The sequence below is a fragment of the Eriocheir sinensis genome, chromosome 61, assembly GCF_024679095.1.
Source record: "Eriocheir sinensis breed Jianghai 21 chromosome 61, ASM2467909v1, whole genome shotgun sequence".
In the NCBI taxonomy this organism is placed as follows: Eukaryota; Metazoa; Arthropoda; class Malacostraca; order Decapoda; family Varunidae; genus Eriocheir; species Eriocheir sinensis.
Genome location: NC_066569.1, coordinates 3,216,811 through 3,240,228, shown reverse-complemented (window position 1 = coordinate 3,240,228; position 23,418 = coordinate 3,216,811). Strand labels below are relative to the sequence as shown.

The 23,418-nt window shown below is 40.0% G+C and overlaps 3 protein-coding genes across 3 annotated transcripts in view; 1 reads left to right on the top strand and 2 right to left on the bottom strand.

Annotated features, from left to right (window-relative positions):
* The window catches only part of LOC126986008 (uncharacterized), a 109,128-nt gene extending 95,487 nt beyond the window's left edge, over positions 1 to 13,641 (top strand). Inside the window, exons 13-15 of the mRNA XM_050841694.1 lie at positions 9,850 to 11,329; positions 11,716 to 12,351; positions 12,474 to 13,641. The gene's annotated coding sequence lies outside the window, so the exon portion shown is untranslated. The remainder of the gene's footprint in view (positions 1 to 9,849; positions 11,330 to 11,715; positions 12,352 to 12,473) is intronic.
* LOC126986143 (GATOR complex protein NPRL2-like) overlaps positions 1 to 23,304 on the bottom strand; it is a 95,573-nt gene extending 72,269 nt beyond the window's left edge. Inside the window, exons 1-8 of the mRNA XM_050842035.1 lie at positions 23,158 to 23,304; positions 21,654 to 21,783; positions 20,608 to 20,904; positions 19,020 to 19,295; positions 16,765 to 16,974; positions 15,066 to 15,262; positions 14,013 to 14,328; positions 7,087 to 8,314 (exon numbers count right to left, since the gene is read on the bottom strand). Of these exons, the coding sequence (XP_050697992.1) occupies positions 14,022 to 14,328; positions 15,066 to 15,262; positions 16,765 to 16,974; positions 19,020 to 19,295; positions 20,608 to 20,904; positions 21,654 to 21,776 (1,410 nt within the window). The 5' untranslated portion in view covers positions 21,777 to 21,783; positions 23,158 to 23,304 and the 3' untranslated portion in view covers positions 7,087 to 8,314; positions 14,013 to 14,021. The remainder of the gene's footprint in view (positions 1 to 7,086; positions 8,315 to 14,012; positions 14,329 to 15,065; positions 15,263 to 16,764; positions 16,975 to 19,019; positions 19,296 to 20,607; positions 20,905 to 21,653; positions 21,784 to 23,157) is intronic.
* The window catches only part of LOC126986144 (GATOR complex protein NPRL2-like), a 95,644-nt gene extending 72,269 nt beyond the window's left edge, over positions 1 to 23,375 (bottom strand). The window contains 1 exon segment of the mRNA XM_050842036.1: positions 23,334 to 23,375. The gene's annotated coding sequence lies outside the window, so the exon portion shown is untranslated.
* Between the last annotated feature and the right edge of the window lie 43 nt (positions 23,376 to 23,418).

Genomic DNA, 23,418 nt, shown 5'->3' with positions numbered 1-23,418 from the left:
CTCATGTCACTCTTCTTTTTGTTCATCATCTTCTTTGTTTAGCGATCTTGTTTTCCTTGTTTTATCTACTCTCATGTCACTCTTCTTTTTGTTCTTCATCTTCTTTGTTTAGTGATCTTGTTTTCCTTGCTTTATCTTCTCTCATGTCACTCTTCTTTTTGTTCTTCATCTTCTTTGTTTAGCGATCTTGTTTTCCTTGCTTTATCTACTCTCATGTCACTCTTCTTTTTGCTCATCTTCTTTGTTTAGCGATCTTGTTTTCCTTGCTTTATCTTCTCTCATGTCACTCTTCTTTTTGTTCTTCATCTTCTTTGTTTAGTGATCTTGTTTTCCTTGCTTTATCTTCTCTCATGTCACTCTTCTTTTTGTTCATCTTCTTTGTTTAGTGATCTTGTTTTCCTTGCTTTATCTTCTCTCATGTCACTCTTCTTTTTGTTCTTCATCTTCTTTAGCATTCTTATTTTAACAATTTATCAACTTTACGAACACTGAGTCCTCTGTTTCTATACACTAACTCTACACACATACTTACACTGACTCCACATCACGTCAACTCATTCCTAGTCTGTTTTAGTATGACGGAAGTGTTTTTCAGTGTGATTCCTTGCTTTATTTTGTGTTTTATATCGATCCCTCTGTTTCTATACTCCACACACACACACACACACACACACACACACACACTCACACACACACCCTGATGCTGACTCCACATCACGTCAACTCATTCCTAGTCTGTTTTAGTATGACGGAAGTGTTTTTCAGTGTGATTCCTTGCTTTATTTTGTGTTTTATATCGATCCCTCTGTTTCTATAATCCACACACACACACACACACACACACACACACACTGACGCTGACTCCACATCACGTCAACTCATTCCTAGTCTGTTTTAGTATGACGGAAGTGTTTTTCAGTGTGATTCCTTGCTTTATTTTGTGTTTTATATCGATCCCTCTGTCTCTACACACACACACACACACACACACACACACTGACGCTGACTCCACATCACGTCAACTCATTCCTAGTCTGTATTAATATGACGGAAGTGTTTTTCAGTGTGATTTCTTGCTTTATTTTGTGTTTTATATCGATCCCTCTGTTTCTGTACTCTACACACACACACACACACACACACACACACACACACTGACGCTGACTCCACATCACGTCAACTCATTCCTGTATTAATATGATGGAAGTGTTTTTCAGTGTGATTCCTTGCTTTATTTTGTGTTTTGTGTTGCATTGAGGAATGGCAATTTATAGGGCGAGTGTTTGTACGCCTCAAGCATGTTTTATACCTTTTGTTTTGTGATAGGTTTAATTCTTTATGATGTTTGATGAGTAAAAAATTGGACTTTACTTGAAACATGTTCACCTTTTTTTGTGTGTGAATTTACCTTTGATGGAAAATTAAAGAAAAAAATTACTCCATCCTTAATAAACATTTCGTGGCTTCACCTTTGACATTTTCCTTTACTTCAAACATGTTCCTCTGTTTTAGTGAATTGACCTTTGATAGAAAATCAGAGACAAAAAGAATACCTTGAGGTTTTACCCTCTCGCGCACGATGATGCATTTTGTGTCATCAAGGGTAAAAGGTCCTGGCGCACGATGACGCAAAATACGTCATAAACTTCAAAAAATTGATGAAAAATTAAGTTTTCGGTGAAAATGAGTCAAATTTGGGAGCATCATTTGTTGGGGTAAGTTTCTTAATGGCAACATATGGCAACCTTTCTAAGGAGCGTAGATGAGGAGCTTCGAGTGATTTTTAGTTGTTAGGCTACTCTGACGGGAGAGGAAAAAAATACAGTTTTCTCGGTGTAACTCGGGAACTAATAGGCATATGAGGATTTTGAGGACACCATAAGAATCCTTACTAAATTCCGCTTCGAAACATATATTTCGAGCTAGCGAGTGGGGAAGAGTTGGTACTTAGGATTTGTTGTATATGGAGACTTGAAACAAGTCTGTATTGTTTATATATCATATTTTCCTCTATTTTTATTTGCACATGTTCTAGTGCAAGTCTTTATGAAGCCATTGATACCAAATTTATTGGAGTATGATATATTTGTGAGGGTGAAATACAACCGGGAATGTACAGTATCGCGGCGGCAAAAAAAGGCCGGTCGGGTCTGGGAAATGCATGGGGAGTGGAACAGAAACTTATTGGAAACTTACGGTGCATGAGAGGGTTAATAGACTTTTCGTGGCTCCACCTTCGCCATTTTCCTCTTTTTTTTATAGCAAAATGACCACCGAAGGAAAATAAATTTGCCCTCTCTTGTCTGTGAGTGGGAATGTATTGCACGCTGTTCTGTTAGCTTAAGGATGAAGGCTGAGTGGCCACAATAAAAGATGACCTGTCACTCACAACCTCTTTTTCTCTCTCCGAATAACATAAGAAAATAACATCACATCTATACTACAAATTACAACATACCCATTCAAGATAAAACTACAGATACACACACACACACACACACACACACACACACACACACACACTCTCTCTCCTCCCGAAATTGACCTCTCTTTCGGCCACCTCTTTTGATTCTTTTTTGTAGGAGCAGCGAGTAGCGGGCTTTTCTTTATTATTGTTTCCTTTTTTTGTGCCCTTGAGCTGTCTCCTTTGTTGTAAAAAAAAACCTTAAAAAAACCACATCCATACACACTAACACTTCAGATACCAACATAACCAGTCACACTAACACTGCATTTAATGTTGTATACACACACACACACACTCACACTAGAGATGCCAACATACCCACACACACAGTAACGCTACATGACATGACACATACTCACACACACTAACACTACTCCAACATAACCTTTCATACTAACACTGCGATTAACATCATATCCTACTGCCCTTACGAATAACAACATACACACACATATATACACCCAACACACACACACACATACACTATTAGAACACTAGTCATCTGTAGCTATGTATGTATGTATCTATCTATGTATCAATGTATGTATGTGTTCCATGTTCTCTGGGATGTTGACTTACAGGTATTTTTGCTGTGTTTCTGAAATCTACGTAACATAAGAACAATCTCTCGTCTAAACTGACCACCTGGAAAACAGAAATTACTTAGACGTTACTTATAAAAATTCTTCTGAAACTTACGTAATACAAGAACAATCTCTCGCCTAAACCAACCACCTGGAAAACAGAAATTACTTAGACGTTACTTATAAAAATTCTTCTGAAACTTACGTAATACAAGAACAATCTCTCGCCTAAACCAACCACCTGGAAAACAGAAATTACTTAGACGTTACTTATAAAAATTCTTCTGAAACTTACGTAATACAAGAACAATCTCTCGCCTAAACCAACCACCTGGAAAACAGAAATTACTTAGACGTTACTTATAAAAATTCTTCTGAAACTTACGTAACACAAGAACAATCTCTCGCCTAAACTGACCACCTGGAAAACATAAATTACTTAACGTTACTTATAAAAATTCTTCTGAAACTTACGTAATACAAGAACAATCTCTCGCCTAAACTGACCACCTGGAAAACATAAATTACTTAACGTTACTTATAAAAATTCTTCTGAAACTTACGTAATACAAGAACAATCTCTCGCCTAAACTGACCACCTGGAAAACATAAATTACTTAACGTTACTTATAAAAATTCTTCTGAAACCCACGCAACACAATAACAATCTCTCGCCTAAACTAACCACCTAGAAAACCGAAATTACTTAGACGTTACTTATAAAAATTCTTCTGAAACCCATGCAACACAAGAACAATCTCTCGCCTAAACTAACCACCTAGAAAACCGAAATTACTTAACGTTACTTATAAAAATTCTTCTGAAACCCATGCAACACAAGAACAATCTCTCGCCTAAACTAACCACCTGGAAAACAGAAATTACTTAACATTACTTATAAAAATTCTTCTGAAACCCATGCAACACAATAACAATCTCTCGCCTAAACTAACTACTTGGAAAACAGAAATTACTTAGACGTTACTTATAAAAATCCTGCCTCATACTATCAACATACGGACATACATACCGACCATCAATGTACTTATAATAATGCTTCACTTATGCACATGGAAGTAGAAGTTTGTATGATGTAAATGAGTTAGGTGTAATAGTATGTTGAAAAATTACTTACATGGCACTTATAAAAATTCTGCCTCATACTATCGACAGACATACATACATACCAACCACCAATGTTACTTATAATAATACCTCACTTATGTCATGTACATAAGTGAGGTATTATTATAAGTAACATTGTAAGTAACATTATAAGTAACAAGTAGAGGTTTGTATAATGTGAATGAGTTAGGTTTGATATTAAGTTGTGTATAATGAGTTAGGTGAAATATAAAGGAGTTAGATAGTGAATTAAGAGGTTAGGTAAGTTAGGGGTTGTCGTAGGAAGTTAGATATTAAAGAAGTTAAGTATAATGTTGATCTGTGTATGAAATGAAGAAGTTATTGGTATGATATGAAGAAGTTAGAGAGTACATATTAATTAAAGAAGTTATGTTTAGTGTTAATAATTTGTATATATTTAAAATGAAGAAGTTAGATGGATACGAAGAAGTTAGATAGTGTTAATTAAAGAAGTTATGTTTAGTGTTAATAATTTGTATATATGTAAAATGAAGAAGTTAGGTTGATATGAAGAAGTTAGATAGTATTAAAGAAGTTATGTTTAGTGTTAATTTGTATATATATAAAATGAAGAAGTTAGGTTGATATGAAGAAGTTAGATAGTATTAAAGAAGTTATGTAGTGTCAAAAATTTGTATATATTTAAAATGAAGAAGTTAGATTGATATGAAGAAGTTAGTTAGTGTTAAAGAAGTTATGTTTAGTGATAATAATTTGTATATATTCAAAATGAAGAAGTTAAGTTGATATTGAGAAGTTAGATGGTATTAAAGAAGTTATGTTTAGTGATAATAATTTGTATATATTTAAAATGAAGAAGTTAAGATTGATATTGAGAAGTTAGATGGTATTAAAGAAGTTATGTTTAGTGTTAATAATTTGTATATATTTAAAATGAAGAAGTTAAGTTGATATTGAGAAATTAGATTGTAAGGAAGTTCAGTACAAGGTCAATAATTTGTGTGTATATAAAAATTAGAAGTTAGATATGATTATTAAGAAGTTATGTTTCAATTTTGCATATGCACCCAACTTCACCTAACCACAAGCTGACTCCACCTCTCATCCACTCATCCACATTGACAAGCTCGCCGTCCTCCCCTCATCCGCAAGCTTGGGTGGATGTAAGATGGAGGAGAGAGTGGAAGATGGCTAAACTACTCTACAACTTCACCTAACCACAAGCTGACTCCACCTCTCATCCACTCATCCACATTGACAAGCTCGCCGTCCTCCCATCATCCGCAAGTTAGGGGTGGATGTAAGATGGAGAGAGAGAGAGAGTGGAAGGCCAAACTATTCTGATTCCGCCTAACCACACTCTAAATCCACCTCTCATCCACACATCCACAGTGACAAGCGTACCGTCATCCCCTCGTCCGCAAGCTTGGGTGGATGTAATATGGAAGAGAGAGAGAGTGGGAGATGGCCAAACTATTCTGATTCCGCCTAACCACATGCTAAATCCACCTCTCATCCACTCATCCACATTGACAAACGCACCGTCTCCCATTATCCGCACTGGAAGAAGGTCAAACTACTCTATAACTCCACCTAACCATATACTAAATCCACCTCTCATCCACACATCCACAGTGACAAGCGCACCGTCATCCCCATCATCCGCAAGCTGGGGCGGTTCAAGGTGGGTGAGGGCGTGGACCATCGGACGTCCCATGTGGTGTGTGGGGAGGAGCGACGCACCCTGAACCTCCTCCTCGCCATCGCGCGTGGCTGCTGGGTGGTGGATGTGTCGTGGGTCTACCGATCGCTGGAGGGCCGTGAATGGGCGCCTGAGGAACCCTTTGAGCTGGGTACCTTTGCCCCTGCTGCTAAGGTAGGTGCTCTCTCTTTCTCTCTCTCTCCCTCTTTCCTTCATTCATTCCCTCCTTCCCTCTCTCACTTCTTCCTTCCTCCCTTTCTCATATTAACTCTCTCTCTCCTTCCTTAATATACCGCTGGGCAAAACAAAACTCTTATTATTATTATTATTATTCTAGGTGTGTCGGAAGCAGCGGCAGGCCCAGGGCAGCTCGTATCGGCACACCCTCTTCTCTGGGGTGGGTAGGGTGTGTGTCCTGGACGGCTGCACCCCACCCTCGGCCCAGCTTAAGGTGAGGTGCTGGTGGTGGTGGTTGGGGGAGGGTGTTGCATCATACATGTACAGAGAGAGAGAGAATTGTATATATTTTGTTTTTTTCATTAATCACAAATTGCACTCTTCAGTCTTGGGTAATTTGGGACACTAATGTATGCAATAGTTATTTTGTAGTACGTATATAAGTTACATTACTCATTTGTTTATGGGCCGCATTCACAGTCATATTGTTTGTTTTGATCGTTACCAATGGAGGCGATCGACACTATAGTATTTCCATGTGAAACTGGCCGATGGGGTAGTGGCAGCTGCGGGGTTAGCCTAGCCCTGCACCTCACCACACACTCTCAACACCTCTCGCTTCCTCTGCAGCCGCCACTACCCCATAGGCCAGTTTCACGTGGAAAACTATAGCGTCGATTGCTGTGACTCTGAAAGTGGCCGCATATCAATCTGACACACGGTGCTATATAGAAGCCTTATGTTGGGGTGACAAATACTTGGGATATGATATATAAAAGTTTATTTCGTAATTCGACAATGATAAATATGCACAGTTTCTTATCAGTATTTTTCCGTTGTAATTCCTTGCTATTGTAAAACCAGATTGGCGAGTCTATTGTGGCGTTGGCTTCCACTGGTCCTTACACAGTTCCAACACTTAGGGTCATAATACAAGACATTTCCCCGCCCAAGAATGCATATTTGACAAGGCTTTCATAGGAGTTTTGGGCATTTCCAGTAGTAGTTTTAAGAGCCTGGTGGTAGTTTGACCCTTCTGTACCGTGAACCTAAGAAATGCATATTTGACAAGGCTTTCATAGGAGTTTTGGGCATTTCCAGGAGTAGTTTTAAGAGCCTGGTGGTAGTTTGACCCTTCTTCTGTACCGTGAACCTAAGAAACGCATATTTGACAAGGCTTTCATAGGAGTTTTGGGCATTTCCAGTAGTAGTTTTAAGAGCCTGGTGGTAGTTTGACCCTTCTTCTGTACCGTGAACCTAAGAAACGCATATTTGACAAGGCTTTCATAGGAGTTTTGGGCATTTCCAGTAGTAGTTTTAAGAGCCTGGTGGTAGTCTGACCCTTCTGTACCGTGAACCTAAGGAAACACTCATTAGAATGTGACTGATCCACTCTTTGACCTTTAGAAATTGTTGATGTGAGAAGCGAAGGTGTCTTAAAATACCAGCCTTATTATTTCCTCTCATATGTAACCTATAGCCAACATATGAGGGGAAGAGATAGGTGTTGGGGGTATGTGGCAGAGCAGAGGGGAGGAAAGGACCCACAAAAGCCAACTCAACAACGGACTCGCCTTGTTTCACTATACCAACGCAACTACTACCTTCATGTCATACTCAGTGTAAATATATGTTAGAAAATATATATGTACTGTTTATGGGAAGGATGAATTTATGTTTTATCAGTGGCATGTATCTTAACCTGTTTGAATATCACAGAAGAACTTCACTCCTTCCCATTCCTTCCTTCTCTCTTTTCCTTCCTCCTCCTCCCTCCTTCATTCCTCAGTCACTCCTTCCTTCCCTCTTTTCCTCCCTCTTTCACTCCTTCACTCCCTCCCTCTTTCCTTCCCTCCCTCCCTCATTCATTCACATCCTCCCTCTGTCCCTCCCTCACTCATATACACCTTTTCATCCTCTTCCTCCCTCACTTCCTTCACTCCCTTCCTCACTCTCTCACCTTCACTCATTCACTCACCACACACAGGCATTATTTCCACCCCACACACATGCTTTCCTTCACTTCCTCCCTCTCTTCCCCACTTACTCACCCCATACATCTACGTTTTCACACACACCCTCCCCCTCTCCTACCTTCCCTCTTTCACCCCCTCATGCACTCACGCACATCCTCCCCCCACACACAGGAGTTGCTGGAGCTGTGTGGCGCCTCCTTGGTCTCCAGAGTGCGCAGTGCCAGGGTTGTCATCGGCAGCGGTCCCATGTCACCCGGCACCCGACACAAAACCACACACAGCAGCCTGGTCACCCACGTCTCTGAAAAGTGGGTGTTGGACTCCATACAGCACCATAGGATACACCCGCTGCAGGACTACCTTGTTAGCTGACCCCCCGAGTGACCTAGCCTGACCTGACCTGACCTGGTAACTTATTCATGCCCTGATTTGACATTTGGGAGCACCAATAAAAATAAAAAAATGATGTTGACCTTGACCTAGCCTGAGTGACCTGACCTGACCTGACCTGACCTCGTAACTTATTCATGCCCTGATTTGACATTTGGGAGCACTAATAAAAAAAATGATGTTGACCTTGACCTAGCCTGACCTGACCTCACCTAGTAGCTTATTCATGCCCCATTTTTGACATTTGGGAGCACTAATAAAAAAATGATGTTGACCTTGACCTAGCCTGACCTAACATGCCCTGACCTGATTTGACCTTTGGGAGCACCGTAATAAAAAGAAAATGATGTTGACCTTTGTACAGCATCACCTTGTCACTATCTTGTTAGCTGACCTCCCAAGTGACCTAGCCTGACCTGACCTAGTAACTTATTCATACCCTGATTTGACCTTTGGGAACATCGTAATAAAAGAAAATGATGTTGACCTTTGTACAGCATCACCTTGTCACTACCCTTATTAGCTGACCTTCCCTGAGTGACCTAGCCTGACCTAACTTGACCTTTGGGAGCATTGTAATAAAATAAATGATGTTGACCTCTATACAGCATCACCTTGTCACTACCTTGTTAGCTGACCTCCCAAGTGACCTAACCTGACCTGACCTAACTTATTCATGCCCTGATGTTGACCTCTGTATAGCACAATAGGATACACCCACTGCAGGACTACCTTGTTAGCTGACCTCTGCTATGACCTAACTTCCTGATCTACTGACCCAAAGTGACCTGACCTCTTAACCTGGTGATTAACTAATGACCTGGCTTGAATCTATGGCCTATTTATGATTTACTGATGGCTTGACCTGACCTATTGACGTCTCAGATTATTTGTTATTCAGTATTATTAGATGCACACTGACGATGGATGTATATAGTTTCAATGACCTGACCTGACCTGACCTGATTCCTAAGCCCAGTGACCTCCTGTGGCAATTCCCATGACCTCTCTGACCTCTGGCAATAAAGTACAATGAGTGACACATCCAACCCATTTGTTCATTAGGTTAAGTTTGTTTTCTTATAATTTAAATCTTGCCTTATTAAAACAACTTGTAAGACATGTAAGATAATAGCCTGACTTTCTTCTCTCTTACTTTGGGGAATATAGAACAAGTAGCAACATTCACCCACCCAATATGTTCATTAGGTTAAGTTTGTTTTCTTATAATTTAAAACTTGCCTTATTAAAACAACTTGTAAGATAACAGCCTGACACCTATCCACCTCATTTGTTCATTAGGTTAAGTTTGTTTTCTTATAATTTAAATCTTGCCTTATCAAAATGACTTGTAAGACTTGTAAGATAACAGCCTGACTTTCTAATCTCTTACCTTGGGCAATATAGTATGATTACCAACACTGACCCACCTCATATGTTCATTAGGTTAAGTGTATCTTTTTATAATTTAAATCTTGCCTTATCAAAATGACTTGTAAGACTTGTAAGATAACAGCCAGACTTTCTAATCTCTTACCTTGGGCAATATAGTATGATTACCAACACTCACCCACCCCATATGTTCATTAGGTTAAGTGTATCTTCTTATAATTTCATTCCTGCCTCATCAAAATGACTTGTAAGACTTGTAAGATAGCAGCCTGACTTTCTTATCTTTTACTTGGGCGATATAGTATGATTACAACACTGACTCACCCCATATGTTCCTTAGGTCATCATTTTTTACTCTAATTTAACTCATGCCTTATTAAACAGCCTTGTAAGATAACGCCCTGATTTTTCTGACCTCCGGCAATGTAGTATAATAGGTGATACATGCCCACCCTATTATGTTCATTAGGTTAAATATATATGTTCTTACCCTAACTTAACCCAGTAGCAGCAGGGATCATGATTCTTAATGGTCCCTCTAAGCAAGAAAAATGAGAAAAAAATCACCCCTCACACAAACCATTTCATAATATATATCAAAGCATTTGTGATCAGTTTATGTATCATCTATTTTGGGGGGTTAAAATCATGGCACAAATTTGGCCCGTTGCTGCTACACGGTAAAGCCACAAATTTGGCCCGTTGCTGCTACACGGTAAAGCCACAAATTTGGCCCGTTGCTGCTTCACGGTAAAGCCACAAATTTGGCCCGTTGCTGCTTCACGGTAAAGCCACAAATTTGGCCCGTTGCTGCTACACGGTAAAGCCACAAATTTGGCCCGTTGCTGCTACACGGTAAAGCCACAAATTTGGCCCGTTGCTGCTTCACGGTAAAGCCACAAATTTGGCCCGTCGTTGCTACACGGTAAAGCCACAAATTTGGCCCGTTGCTGCTACACGGTAAAGCCACAAATTTGGCCCGTTGCTGCTACACGGTAAAGCCACAAATTTGGCCCGTCGCTGCTACCGGGTTAAGTCATGCCTGATCAAAGTCTTGTACAATAAATAACACTGACTGGTGAATAAAATGTAAAAATGGAGAAGGAGAGAACATGAGTAGAATGAGAATGAGTAACCATGGAAAACCAGGGCTGTTATTAACCCGTCCACTGCGATTGGCACAGATTTGGCCTTCACTGGTAGCCTGGTAAGTTAGATATGATTATTAAGAAGTTATGTTTCAATTTTGCATATGCACCCAACTTCACCTAACCACAAGCTGACTCCATTTTCATCCACTCATCCACATTGACAAGCTCGCCGTCCTCCCATCTTCCACAAGCTTGGGTGGATGTAAGATGGAGGAAAGAGAGAGTGGAAGATGGCCAAACTATTGTATAACTCCACCTAACCGCACGCTAAAAAAGGAAGCTATTAGTGGCCAAGTTATTGTACTCAGCGCATTGCATAGATGGTGTTGGTGCTGTCTTGTGTTTGTTATGTTTTTTGTGTTTCAGGAAGTCAGGTTCACGAGGTTGTGTTGCCAGTATGTCAGTCAGTCAGTGTGTTTCTTGTGTTGTGCGTCAGTATTGGAATCATTGTGTTCATCTACTATTTGTCTGTCTAGCTATTTTTTTTGTGTGTTTCGGTAAGTCAGGTTCATGAGGTTGTGTTGCTAGTATGTCAGTCAGTGTGTTTCTTGTGTTGTGCATCAGTATTGGAATCACTGTGTTCATCAACTATGTCTGTCTAACTATTTTTGTGTGTGTTTCGGTAAGTAAGGTTCATGAGGTTGTGTTGCTAGTATGTCGGTCAGTCAGTGTGTTTCTTGTGTTGTGCATCAGTATTGGAATCATTGTGTTCATCTACTATATGTCTGTCTAGCTATTTTTGTGTGTTTCGGTAAGTCAGGTTCATGAGGTTGTGTTGCTAGTATGTCAGTCAGTCAGTGGGGTTCTTGTGTTGTGAGTCAGTATTGGAATCATTGTGTTCATCAACTATATGTCTGTCTAGCTATTTTTTTTGTGTGTGTGTTTTGGTAAGTCAGGTTCATGAGGTTGTGTTGCCAGTCAGTCAGTCAGTGTGTTTCTTGTGTTGTGCATCAGTATTGGAATCATTGTGTTCATCTACTATTTGTCTGTCTAGCTATTTTTTTTGTGTGTGTTTCGGTAAGTCAGGTTCATGCGGTTGTGTTGCCAGTATGTCAGTCAGTCAGTCAGTGTGTTTCTTGTGTTGTGCATCAGTATTGGAATCACTGTGTTCATCAACTATGTCTGTCTAGCTATTTTTTTTGTGTTTCGGTAAGTCAGGTTGTGTTGCTAGTGTCAGTCAGTCAGTCAGCCTTGTGTGTTTCATGTGTTGTGAGTCTGTATTGAAATCATTGTGTTCACTTGTCTATCTATCTATTTTTTGTGTTCCGGCAAGTCAGGTTCATGAGGTTGTGTTGCTAGTGTCAGTCAGTCAGTCAGCCTTGTGTGTTTCATGTGTTGTGAGTCTGTATTGGAATCATCGTGTTCACTTGTCTATCTATCTATTTTTTGTGTTCCGGTAAGTCAGGTTCATGCGGTTGTGTTGTCAGTCAGTCAGTCAGCCTTGTGTGTTTCATGTGTTGTGAGTCTGTATTGGAATCATTGTGTTCACTTGTCTATCTATCTATTTTTTGTGTTCCGGTAAGTCAGGTTCATGAGGTTGTGTTGCTAGTGTCAGTCAGTCAGTCAGCCTTGTGTGTTTCATGTGTTGTGAGTCTGTATTGGAATCATTGTGTTCACTTGTCTATCTATCTATTTTTTGTGTTCCGGTAAGTCAGGTTCATGAGGTTGTGTTGCTAGTGCGTCAGTCAGTCAGAAAGTCTTGCCAATATCTGTGTTTCTCATGTTTTAAAGTCAGTATCAAACTCACTCTGTTCACTAACTATCTATCTATTTTTTGTGTTCCGGCAAGTCAGGTTCATGAGGTTGTGTTGCTAGTGCGTCAGTCAGTCAGAAAGTCTTGCCAATATCTGTGTTTCTTGTGTTTTAAAGTCAGTATCAAACTCACTCTGTTCACTAACTATCTATCTATTTTTTGTGTTCCGGCAAGTCAGGTTCATGAGGTTGTGTTGCTAGTGTGTCAGTCAGTCAGTCTTGTGTGTGTCTGTGTGTTTCTTGTGGTGTTGTGAAAGTATTGAAATATCTATGTAAATCTATGTCTGTATCTACATTTCTATCTATCTATGTGCTTTGTCTGCAAGTAGTGAGGTATTACAGGGTTGGTTGTGTCAGTAAGTCAGTCAGTCAGTAAGTCTTGTCTGTTGTGTTGTAAAGTCAGTCATTTCACCCACTATCTATTTATCTGTATCTATCCATCTGTCTATCTATCTGTTTATCTATCTATCTATCTACGACCTTTGACCCCCATTCCCTAAAACTCCTGCAGAAGGGATTGGTCACAGCAGAAGTCTCCGTTTGATCCTATTCTTACTATGTCCATCCTTATCTCTCTCTCTCTCTCTCTCTCTCTCTCTCTCTCTCTCTCTCTCTCTCTCTCTCAAGCATCATCTCATCATAAAGGAAGATAAAATGTGAGAGAGAGAGATTTGCTTATTTTCATTTCTTCTTTCTTTTTTATTTCTTATTCCTTTCTTTATTTTTTTCTCCTATTCTTTCTTATTTTTCTCTATTGTACATTTCTTACTAGTTTTGCATTTCTTTCTTTTTGCATCTCTCTCTCTCTCTCTCCCTCTAAGACATACCACGGGTCATTTTCTCCCGGTGGTTTCGTTCACCCTCGTAGTTTTTAAGCCCTTGCACCGATGTAATTAAAATGTGTTGCAGTGACCCGCAGCAATAAACCTTCTTAAAGAAATAATGACTGTGTTTGTGTATTTACCTAGCTGTAGTTTTACCGGGCCTGGGCTTACGCTCATGTGGTCCCGTCTCCATATCTGTATTTGTCCAGTTTTTCCTTGAAGTTGTGCACACTCTTTGCCGATACTACATCCTCACTTAGTCTGTTCCAAACCTCTATGTTTCTTTGTGGGAAGCTATATTTCTTTATGTCTCTCAAGCATCTTCCTTTCCTCAATTTTTTACTGTGTGTGTGTGTGTGTGTGTGTGTTTTCCTTTGCTTTGTATGGGGTTTTAAGGTATAGGGAGGAAGATGAAGAATGGAGTTGTGAAAATGGTTACTAATCTACACACACACACACACACACACACACACATACACACACAACTTACCTTCAATCATCACTTCCACAGCACCCGGATATTGGGGTCCCGTTCCACAATCTCATGAAGCTCCTTGAACGTGAGTCCGAGGCGGCAACAGATCTCGTCGTAATTGTGCTGTCCGCTGCATAGGGCGTGGATGGTGTTGCTGTGGCGGCCCGGGGTGTAGTGGGGGTCGTCGGGGGGCAGCAGTATGGGGTAGCGGTGGAGGCGGCGAATGAGGTTGTTGGTGAGGCCGAATTGGACTAGTCTCCGCTCGTCAATGTTAAGCGCCTGTGGGTTGTAGCGTATGCAGAGGTCTCGCACACTGACCCCATACGTCATACTGCGAGAGAGAAAGAGAGAGAGAAAGCATAAAGAACGATGGAACGAATGAACGAGAAACAAGGAAAATAAACAAGAAAGTCAGAAAATGAAAGAAATAAGAAAAGACAACAAAGAAAGAGAGAGAGAGAGAGAGCATAAAGAACGATGAAAAGAATGAACAAGAAACAAGGAAAATAAACAAGAAAGTCAGAAAATGAAAGAAATAAGAAAAGAAAAGAATTAACAAGAAACAAGGAAAATAAACAAGAAAGTCAGAAAATGAAAGAAATAAGAAAAGATGACAAAGAAAGAAAGAAAGAATACAAAGAAAGAAAATGGAGAAGAGAAAGGCAATGTAAGGAAGAAATGGAAGAGAGAGAGAGAGAGAGAGAGAGAGTTAGTGTTTACGTAGCCATATTCTGCAGTACATAATAAATAAATACACACAATTTAAATAAACGAACCAATATGTAAAAAGATAAATAAATAAGAACCACATAAACAAATTAACTAGAAAATAACACACACACACACACGCACACACACGCACACACACACACCCATAGATCGACGACAAAGACCACTTGCGATTACGAGTCCAACACGTGATCAGGCCGTGGTGGTGATGAATTACACACACACACACACACACACACATACACACACACACACACACATACACACACACACACACACACACAAAATAAAATACCCCACCCCTTCCCCCAAAAAGCCCCCCTTAATCCTACCCCTCACCTGTTATATAGCTCCAGGATTTGGCATAGCTGGGGGCGGAAGGCACAGTGCTTGTTGATGGCCCTGCGGCACTCCTCCTGCAGCTCCGGGTCCACGTAAAGACGCTGGATGCCTGAGGTGACGACGTAAACATTGGAGTACTGAAAGATCGGCAGCAGGCGCACTTGTTCGTAGTAGAGGAGGTTCTCGACGCAGGCCTGGAATGGGTTGGGTTCGGTTAGGTTAGGTTAGTCAGCACCTCATGGTATAAATCAACAACGAATGGCCTCACTTTGTTGTATGGAAAGTTTCATTAGTAAGGAAGCATATATGAATTTTCTGAGTCAAGACCTTTAGTAAATGTTTGGGGTTTGGTTAGGTTAGGTTAGGTTAAGTTTAAGGTACCCTCAAACACATGATAGCCAGCACCTTATGGTATAAATCAACAAAGAACGACCTCACTTTGTTGTATAGAAAGTCTCATTAGTAAGGAAGCACATATGAATTTTCTGAGTCAAGACCTATAGTAACTGTTTGGGGTTTTGTTAGGTTAGGTTAGGTTAAGTTTAGGGTATCCTCAAACACATGATAGCCAGCACCTCATGGTATAAATCAACAAAGAATGACCTCACTTTGTTGTATAGAAAGTCTCATTAGTAAGGAAGCACATATGAATTTTCTGAGTCAAGACCTATAGTGAATGTCTGGGTTTTTTTAAAGTTTAAGGTACCCTCAAACACATGATAGCCAGCACCTCATGGTATAAATCAACAAAGAATGACCTCACTTTGTTGTATGGAAAGTCTCATTAGTAAGGAAGCATATATGAATTTTCTGAGTCAAGACCTATAGTAACTGTTTGGGGTTTTGTTAGGTTAAGTTTAGGGTATCTTCAAACACATGATAGCCAGCACCTTATGGTATAAATCAACAAAGAATGACCTCACTTTGTTGTATGGAAAGTCTCATTAGTAAGGAAGCACATATGAATTTTCTGAGTCAAGACCTATAGTAACTGTCTGAGGTTATGTTAGGTTAAGTTTAGGGTATCCTCAAACACATGATAGCCAGCACCTCATGGTATAAATCAACAAAGAATGACCTCACTTTGTTGTATGGAAAGTCTCATTAGTAAGGAAGCACATATGAATTTTCTGAGTCAAGACCTATAGTGAATGTCTGGGTTTTTTTTAAGTTTAAGGTACCCTCAAACACATGATAGCCAGCACCTCATGGTATAAATCAACAAAGAATGACCTCACTTAGTTGTATAGAAAGTCTCATTGATAAGGAAGCACATATGAATTTTCTGAGTCAAGACCTATAGTGACTGTCTGAGGTTATGTTAGGTTAAGTTTAGGGTATCCTCAAACACATGATAGCCAGCACCTTATGGTATAAATCAACAAAGAATGACCTCACTTTGTTGTATGGAAAGTCTCATTAGTAAGGAAGCACATATGAATTTTCTGAGTCAAGACCTATAGTGACTGTCTGAGGTTATGTTAGGTTAAGTTTAGGGTATCCTCAAACACATGATCCCCAGCACCTTATGGTATAAATCAACAAAGAATGACCTCACTTTGTTGTATGGAAAGTCTCATTAGTAAGGAAGCACATATGAATTTTCTGAGTCAAGACCTATAGTGACTGTCTGAGGTTATGTTAGGTTAGGTTACAATTCAGTTCAGAAAGATAAAATACAAACGCACAAACACACCTTCACTAAATTGTTATCCACATCCGCAGCTGCAGCGATCTTGGCCACGTGGGAGAACCCGTCGATATAGGGAAGGACCTGCTGCGTGGTGAGGTCCCAGTGGTCTCCCCGGCTGTACACGCGCTCCGATATAAGCACAGGGACGTGGTGGTCCTCTACCTGCAGGGGGTCGGGCCACAGCCGCACCACCTGGGACGGGAGGGGCATCGTCTTAAGATAGGAAAATAAATAGTGGTGAATGATTAGAATTATGTACGTAAAAAATAAATGAATCAGAGTAAATAAATAATAAGTAACAAATGTAATCTACCGTAATAAGTAATGAAAGTGTAATAAATGAATAAATAAATTAATAATGAGAAAATAAAAGCTAATAAGTACATATATAAATAATAGGGAGATTATAGGGAAGTATTTAAAAAGAAATGCGCTATATGGATTATCTACTTTCATAATAATAATAATAATAATAATAATAATAATAATAATAATAAAAATAATCTAGAAAAATTAGAAATAAAAAAAATATAAAAATCCACTAAAGACATTATACAAAAATGCTTTAAAACAATGCGCTAAAAATATGATCTACCTTAATAATAATAATAATAATAATAAAAAACAACAACCTTGATGCAATAATAAACATATAGACAAATAACAGGTATCAGGGCACCTCTCCTCCCGAAATTGACCTCTGATTTCAAACACTCCTTTAACCTCTGTTCTGGAGCAGTAAGTACCGGGCCTTTTTTTTTTTTTTTTATGCCCTTGCACTGTCTCCAAAGCTATAAAAAAATAAAAAAATAAATAAAAATAAAAATAAAAAGCACTTGACATTACAAGAAAATACGAACGGAAAAGAAACGCACTGAAGGAACGACCTGCCCTGATAACAACAAATAAAAAAATAGAGATAGATAGAAAGAGATAGAAGGGATAGACAGGTCAATTGAAAGACAGATAGAATATTAGATCGAAAAACAAACCAACCTTAAGATGCAGGAGAGGACGAGGAACTATGTCAACACTAGTGGGCTTTTAATTTTCTCTTTCCCATAAAACAAATAATAATAATAATAATAATAATAATAATAATAATAATAATAATAATAACAATAACAAACTAACCTTAATGCAACACAGACATCACAAGGAAATACGAACAAAGAAGAAACGCACTGAAGGAACGACCTGCTCTGATAACAACAAATAAAAAAATAGATAGATAGATAGAAAGAGATAGAAGGGACAGATAGGTCAGTTGGAGGACAGATAGAATAATAGATCGAAAAACAAACCAACCTTAAGATGCAGAAGAGGACGAGGAACTATGTCAACACTAGCGGGCTTTTAATTTCCTCTTTCCCATAAAACAAATAATAATAATAATAATAATAATAATAATAATAATAATAATAATAATAACAAACTAACCTTAATGCAACACAGACGTCACAAGGAAATACGAACAAAGAAGAAACACGCTGAAGGAACGACCTGCTCTGATAACAACAAATAAAAAAATAGACAGATAGATAGAAAGAGATAAAAGGGATAGATAGGTCAATTGAAAGACAGATAGACTAATAGATGAAAAATGACCAACCTTTTGATGCTACTTTAGGAACAATGTCAACACTAGTAGTGGGCTTTTTTAATTTCCTCTTTCCCATCAAAAAAAAAAAAAAATAATAATAGTAAAAAAAAAAAAAAAAAATAATAATAATAATAATAATAACAAACTAACCTTGAGCGACTTGCTCTGATAACAAAAAAAAATAATAATAATAAATAAATAAATAATACCCGAAATTGACCTCTCTTTTGGCTACTCTTTATTTTTTTGTCTTTTATGGGAGCGGCGAGTAGCGGGCTTTTTTTATTTTTTTTTTTCACTTTTTGTTGCCCTTGAGCCGTCTCCTTTGATGTAAAAAAAATAATAAATAATAAATAATACCCGAAATTGACCTCTCATTCGCTACTTCACTTTTTACTTTTTATGGAGTAGTAGTGGCTTTTTTTTTTTTGTACTCTTTTTGTTGCCCTTGAGCCGTCTCCTTTGATGTAAAAAAAATAATAAATAATAAATAATACCCGAAATTGACCTCTCTTTCGGCTACTCTTTACTCTTTTGTCTTTTATGGGAGCGGTGAGTAGCGGGCTTTTTTTCTCACCCATTTTTGTTGCCCTTTGAAAAAACACACACACACACACACACACACACACACACACATATAGAAAAATAAACCAACCTTAAGATGCAGCACAGACGTTGTTGTGCTATCCGCCGAGCGCCTCCGACTCTTCGCCTCCGAGACGGACGACTTCCTGAACCCCCTAAAGCTCCCCTCGGACGGCCGCTGGTCACTGTAGAGGCTCAGTCGTCGTTCGTGAGGTGCCCCGCCACTGCCGCCGCTGCTGTCGCTCCCGTGGTGGCGGCTGAACTGGCTGGGCCGCCGCTCCCCCTCGCCGCCGCCCAGTGTGATGGTGACGGTGCAGTGACTGGTTGTGCTGAGGTCATCGAGTACCTGGTGGTGGTGGTGGTGGGGGTGAAGGGATTGTGGTGATGGTGGTTGGTTGTAGTGATAGAATTAGTAGTTGTGGTTGTGGTTAGTTTTGGTAGTAGTAGTAGTAGTAGTAGTAGTAGTAGTAGTGGTTCATATCCTATACATCACAGGTACATAACACACACGCACACACTAACACACACAAAATAGTACAGCTTCCCCAAAAGACATAAAAACACTACTTGAAATGAGTTAGAAGAAGAGGACGAGGAAGAAGAGGAGGCAAAACAGCGTACAGGAATTCAACGCAACGCAGGACAAGTATAGACATGGAGACAGAACCAGACAAGTATAGCCAGGTAAACACCCACACACACAACAGAACCAGACAAGTATAGCCAGGTAAACACCCACACACACAACAGAACCAGACAAGTATAGCCAGGTAAACACCCACACACACAACAGAACCAGACAAGTATAGCCAGGTAAACACACACACACACAACAGAACCAGACAAGTATAGCCAGGTAAACACACACACACAACAGAACCAGACAAGTATAGCCCAGGTAAACACACACACACACACACACACACACACACACACAAATACAAGGAAAACACAGAAAAGATGAAAGAAATGGTAAAGAGAGAGGTAGCAGAGAAGGCAGGAAATGATCAGTAAAGTGTGGGTGTAAGGGTAGACATGCAAATAGGTCAATACAAATAGGTAAACACAGCACTAAATTACCGCAAACTCCGAGAGAACATACTTATGAAGAGAGACTGGAGAAATTGGGACTAATTTTAACAACACTGGAGATAAGAAGAGAGAGAGGGGACCCAATAGCATTGTACAGGATACAAGAGAGATTGGAGAAATTGGACAGGGTGGTACGTGACAGAAGTGTAACAAGAGGCAATGGTAAGAAATTGAAGAGCGATTGTAGGAGAGACATCAAGAAATACAGTTTTCCATACAGAAGCATAACAACATGGAACGGATTTGATGAGGAGACTGTGGCTGGTATACAAAATTTGATTCATGAATTTAAAGGCCAAACTGGATAATCAGGTTCTAATGAGTGTTTGTAGAAAAGAAGAGCCAAGGTACCACCCAGCAGGTAAAAACTACCCCTGAAATGACCCAAACTCTTATAAAAGCCTTCAAATTTATGTGCCTGGGAGCCATAATGTTTAAGAATACGACCCTGTGTATACGATTCTTAAATGATAACAATATAAGCGTTCTGAGGCCGGACAGCACAACCCCTATAACGGCCTGTATTTCACAACCAGGTAAACAAAACTAGGTAAATACACACACACCTGTCGCAGTAGACCCGGAACTCGCGCTCGGCCACTCGCAGACGACAAGAACCCATCCTCTAACTCCAAATTCTCCAGGTACTCCGACAGCTTCTTCACGGCGGGCTCGTAATGGACGGTGCGCGCGGACGAGTCACAGACGAAGGCAAGGTTGAAGATGAGGGCGTTGCGTTTATAGTTGGGGCTGCGGATCTCATTGGGGTAGCCCGTTATCTTCACCCCGAGGACGTTGACGGTGACGATGCGCTTCAGGACTTGCGGTTTCGGGATGATGAAGACGGAGACTGCATCGAAGACCTGGGGATAGAGAAGGGAGTGATAGGTAGGGGTGGATGATGATGGGGGAATAGGAGAGAGAAAAGAAGGAAGAGAAGGAAGAAAAATGTCAGCAATCAGAATAGAAGAAGGGAGTGATAGGTAGGGGTGGATGATGATGGGGGAATAGAGAGAGGAAAGAAGGATGAGGAAGAGGAAGAAAAATGTAAAAAATCCGAACAATAGAAGAAGAAGTAGGAGAGTAGAAGATAAAGAGAAAAAAGAAGAGAAGGAGAAAGAAAGGAATGATGGAGAGAGTGTGAGTGATGAAGAAGGGTTAAAAAGGAAGAGAAGAAGGAGAAGGAGGAGGAGGAGGAGGAGGTAAGGGAAAATCAAATTACGTACAAGATAGGAAAGGAAGAGAAAAGAGAAAGATAAGAGATTAGAAGATTGAAAAGAGTCGAAAAAGTGGAAATTTGAAGATAAAAAGGAAAAAAAAAAAGAGAAGGAGGAGGAGGAGGAAGAAAACAGAAGTGAGTGAATAAGGAAAGGAAGCGCATCAGTAAATAACACCCCATCCTTTTTTTCCTTTCTATCTTCAAATTTCCCCCCTCCCCCTTTTTTTTTTTTTTACAGCAAAGGAAACAATACAAGGGCATAAAAAAAAAAAACAATAATGAAAAAAAATAAAAGCCCGCTACTCACTGCTCCTAAAAATTGTACAGAGGAGTGGCCGAGAGAGAGAGGTAACAACCGCTCCGTTAACATAAGTATGACCCCATCTTACATACCTCCTTACTGATGCAGCCTACGGGGTGTTGGTGGACGATCTTGGGCCCGGCCGTGTGGTGAAACTCTGCCAGGAATATGCCGCGAATAGGTCCCTCCTTGCCAAACTCCTCCGACATCCTCATGGTTAGCCTGTGGTATGGGTAGGCAGGGTTAGGATATGTCTGACTGCACCACTAAGATCTTCATGAGGAACCTGCGCCTGTTTCTGTAAGGGACCCCTCTTGCATTAGAAAGTTGGACAGCACAGGGATGAAAGATTGAAGATGCTGGTTAACTCTTGCATTTGGGAATTTGACAGCATTGGGATGAAAGAATGAAGATGCTGGTTAACTCTTGCAATAGGGAGTTAGACAGCACAGGGATGAGAGATTGAAGATGCTGGTTAACTCTTGCATTAGGGAGTAGGACAGCACAGGCATGAAAGATTGAAGATGCTAGTTAACTACTCTTGCATTAGGGAGTAGGACAGCACAGGGATGAAAGAACGAAGATGCTGGTTAACTCTTGCATCAGGGAGTTGGGCAGTACAGGGATGAAAGAATGAAGATGCTGGTTAACTCTTGCATTAGGGAATTTGACAGCATTGGGATGAAAGAATGAAGATGCTGGTTAACTCTTGCAATAGGGAGTTGGACAGCACAGGGATGAGAGATTGAAGATGCTGGTTAACTCTTGCATTAGGGAGTTGGACAGCACAGGGATGAAAGATTGAAGATGCTAGTTAACTCTTGCATTAAGGAGTAGGACAGCACAGGGATGAAAGAACGAAGATGCTGGTTAACTCTTGCATCAGGGAGTTGGACAGCACAGAGATGAAAGATTGAAGATACTGATTAACTCTTGCATCAGGGAATTGGACAGCACAGGGATGAAAGAATGAAGATACTGATTAACTCTTGCATCAGGGAATTGGACAGCACAGGGATGAAAGATTGAAGATACTGATTAACTCTTGCATCAGGGAATTGGACAGCACAGGGATGAAAGATTGAAGATACTGATTAACTCTTGCATCAGGGAATTGGACAGCACAGGGATGAAAGAATGAAGATGTGGTACAGTTGGTAAGGTTCTGGCCCCCTTGAAGTGATATGCTCTCCAACTCCCTAATGCAAGAGTTAACCAGCATCTTCAGTCATTCATCCCAGTGCTGTCCAACTCCCTGATGCAAGAGTTAACCAGCATCTTCAATCTTTCATCCCTGTGCTGTCCAATTCCCTGATGCAAGAGTTAACCAGCATCTTCATTCTTTCACCTGTACTTCCTCCTTCCTACGACTTAAACACATATGAGAAAAGAAAAAAAGTGTCGGAGGGAGTTGGGTGTAATTCTGGAGAGAGAGAGAGAGAGAGAGAGAGAGAGAGAGAGGGGAGGAGGGGGGAAGGAGAGAGTATATTTCATCACACACACACACACACACACACACACACACACACACACATAATAGGTCGAGGATTTAGTCTTTAGTGATAAGCTTAAAATATTTCCTCCCATTATCCCTACCTGCTACTTCCTCGCCTTATCAACACTCGCTATTTCCGCCTTTATCACCACTAATACGCTATCCCAATACACTCCAGCCTGGCACCTGATAATATATACTTTTAATTCACTCCTGCCATGCTTGGAATACACTTAAAATGGGTGAAAATACGAATAAATGAAGAAAAATAGTGCACCTCCTTTTTCCTTCAGTGCCCCCTCGACCTCTTTTTCTCTCTCTCTCTTGTTTTGGTAAATAAATCAAGTAAATTATCATTGTCT